The sequence below is a fragment of the Theobroma cacao genome, chromosome 8, assembly GCF_053813885.1.
Source record: "Theobroma cacao isolate CCN51 chromosome 8, ASM5381388v1, whole genome shotgun sequence".
Classification (NCBI taxonomy): Eukaryota; Viridiplantae; Streptophyta; class Magnoliopsida; order Malvales; family Malvaceae; genus Theobroma; species Theobroma cacao.
In genome coordinates, this window is record NC_142646.1 from 29,757,605 (window position 1) to 29,760,929 (window position 3,325).

The following is a 3,325-nucleotide window of genomic DNA, read 5'->3' on the forward strand; positions in this document are numbered from 1 at the left end:
AAGCAAGATGAATGAAAAATAATTTTTTTAATAATTGAGTCGACTAAAGCCAACACGAGCATGGTCGTAAGATATTAAATTTTTTATGTTAGATTGAATGTTATATAATATCAAAATTCATATTGTTTTTCGTTAATATAGTGCTAATGAGTGCAGTAAGACCCTCTTTAAGATATTATAATAAATAATATTTTCTCTCAATACATTAAAATTTATCACATTAAACATTAATTGGAGTATTTAGTACGAGAATGAATATGGACTTGAATAATAATATCCTTAGTAACACGTAAGACATTGATAAACAAAACTCATTTTTACAAGTGTTGTACTACTTATATGTTAGGGAAAAATATCAGCCTGGCAGAATGTGCATGGCAGCATCAGTGTGTATGTATGCATGCATCGAAGCATGGAAGAGATTCAAGAATCAAAGAATAGGCTTGTCGGCTTCTTGTAGTCATCCAACACTGTTTGTCAAGCTCCAGAACAGATAAACCCTTCATTAATATCTCTGCTTCATTCTCTTCATGATGCCAAAGTTAGTCAAAAATCGCCTAATTCTCTGTGAATGACGCTCCATTAATCCATGCAAATTGCATGCTTACGAGAAGAAGACATTAATTATGGTTTGAGTTGGAGCAATAGTCCGACCGTTCTACTAGCCAGTGCAGTACTAGTATAAATACTCTAAAACATTTCACACTTTCTTTAATCATTTCACAGCCTTGAATTTTCTTTATTAAACAAAAAAAGTACAACTTTTCCAAATGGGTGGCGAAGGCAAAGGAGGAGGAGGAGGAGCTGCTGGAAAAGGTGGCGGCGGTGGTGCTGCTGGGAAAAGTGGAGGCGGTGGTGCTAGCGCTGCTGGAAAAGGTGGAGGAGGAGGAGGAGGAGGAGGTGGGGGTTCAGGAATGATGGTAGCACCAGGGAGTAGAGGTGCAACATATATTTCAAGGGACTCTTTTGAGAGCAACACCAAGGGTTACTTCTCTGGGCTGCATTCGAGCGAGAAGGGCAACAAATAAATCTTTTAGAGGGCTGCTGGAAAACAGTTTCATGTATTGTTGTAATGCATGACTAATTACTAAATAAACTTATGGCATAATCTTCTTTCAGTCTGTCCTCTTGATCTCATATATATATATTTATATATATCCTCTTGAATTTGATACTCTTTTTTTTTTTTTTGAATGGAAATTATTATTTAATTACAGTGATTGAATAATTGAAGGCAAATAAAATCTGCTTTAAACTTGCCAGGCCTTGTTACTCTCTTCAGTAAGTTGAAAAAAAAAAAAAAAACCAAGCCAAACCCATGGAAACGCAGCGACTTTTCTCAAAAGTTTGATGAAACCATGAAGTTGATATAACATCTATGGCTTCTTTATTTAGAGAGGATGCAAACAAAAAAAACCCTTGAATATTTGTTTTGCAGTGCTTACTCTGAACTTTTAGAAAAGGTTCCAATAATTGCAGAATTTTTGGATTTGGGATGGTAAACTCGAAAGCTAGTTGATAATCAAGTATTGCATATCACTAATTTCCTTTATATTTTTCCTTAGTTAAATGTACCCTTATTTTTTCAATCTCCACCAAGCACAAGAAATTGAAATCCAAGAATTCCATTTTTTCTTGTCATATTTCCATGAACCAAACAGACCCGCCCTCAAACAAGCACTAACCAAAATTTCAACCTAAAAGAACATAGAACAAAAAGAACCGAAATGAAAACCAAAAAAAAAAAAAGGAAAAAACTAACTTGATGTGGGAAGGGTGAAGGACGACAGTAAGAGCCAAGAGGAACCAAAGTGATGAACTATAGAGGAGAGAAGAGGAAGAGAAGAGAGTGGAGATGGCAGAAAGGGGATTAGGTTTAGGATTTATTTCCCATGTGAAAACCCCATAATTCCTTTACTCAAGTTCGATTAGCTCAATTAGGAAAATTCCTAATCGAAACAAAACCAAATTAATCCTAATTATCGAATTATCCTAACCGAACCATTCAAAGAATTGAACTAACCAAATATAAAAAATAAAACTCACTTTGGTTTGATTTGGTTGTTTGGTTCAATTTGCATTTGCACACCCCTAATTAGACTTGCAATTAATTAGTTAACACAGGAAAGTAGTATAGTAGACAGAAAAGGCTTAATCGGTTACAACCTGTCTTTAACTGGTTAATAGAACACTGCCTCTCCATTTAAATTTAAGCACTAGAAGACAAAATAATGGCTAGAATAGTACTAAAACTGTTTTAAACTGCCAAATTCTGTCTTCAACAGTCAGGACTGATATTTTAATTATAAAAGGAATCTATAATGGTTAGAACGAATTAGATAAGCTATCTAAAGAGAGAAAGAGCCAAAAAGAGCAAAAAACCTTGTCCTTGCAAGTGTATTCCACTCCAATCCTTGGTAAACTTGTTTAAGCTTGAATTTGAACATCTTAGATCAGCTAGGTGATCAACTGTTCTTCATTTTTTCTTCATTTATTAATTGGTTAGAATTTGTGAAACACTTTAGGGGTTGTTGTAAGGGTTTGAAGCATGAGTTAGAAGCTCATCTTGTAAAAACTTGGTGGAAGTTGTTAATTCCATTGAGTTGTGAAGTTAGGTTGAAAATCTTTAATTGGAAGATCAAGATAGTAAATGTAGGTCAAGGGGATCAAACCACTATAAATACTTATATTTTGTCCACTTCTCTTTACGTCCTCTTTACTTGGTGCTTCTTAACTTCAACAAGTTTTAAACCTCCAATTCTAAATTGTCTAAAAATTTTAAAACTCAAAAGCTAATTTCAAAATAATTTTCAAAGTGCTATTCACCCCTTTACTTTCTGAAAAAGGAACCTCAATGAGGGCAGTAAAGGAACTTTTCAACTTCTAAAAATAGCAATTCATTTTCGCCACTCTCACCATAAACCTTTTCTTTTATAGGTTAAAGAAATGATTAAAGAGTTCACTTTTAATTTCAGCCGATTCTTCCACGACCAAGTTACGGACACTGATGAAAAATCTTGAAGAAATGAAGCCATAGTCGACGCTAACAAAGCTATGGTTGACCCTTTGAGCTCTGATGCCAAAATAAAAGCTTTCTAGAATTGGATCGACTAGAGAACTTCTATACTTGACTATAAATAACTGATAGAAGAAAAATTAAAAAAGAAAATGACTAGTTTCTTACCTTAATCACTTCCAACGGCTCTAAGACTTCTTCAACTATAAAAAGGACCATTTTGAAGCAATTCAAGGTGAGGAAAAAGAAAGAAAAAGGGCTAAAGTCTTGAAGATCATGGTCTTGAAAAGAAAAGAGAGAAAATCAAGT

At 34.2% G+C, this 3,325-nt stretch overlaps 1 protein-coding gene across 1 annotated transcript; it reads left to right on the forward strand.

Moving 5' to 3' along the window:
* The first annotated feature begins 469 nt into the window (after positions 1-469).
* Positions 470-1,118, forward strand: LOC18593082 (uncharacterized). The gene has a single exon (XM_007020123.3). It carries the CDS (start codon positions 771-773, stop codon positions 1,026-1,028), a length of 258 nt encoding a protein of 85 aa, XP_007020185.3. The 5' UTR covers positions 470-770; the 3' UTR covers positions 1,029-1,118.
* Positions 1,119-3,325: the final 2,207 nt, after the last annotated feature.

What these genes read in the sequence shown, in the direction of transcription:
- LOC18593082 (XM_007020123.3), top strand. Translation starts at nt 771, where the DNA reads ATGGGTGGCGAAGGCAAAGGAGGAGGAGGAGGAGCTGCTGGAAAAGGT.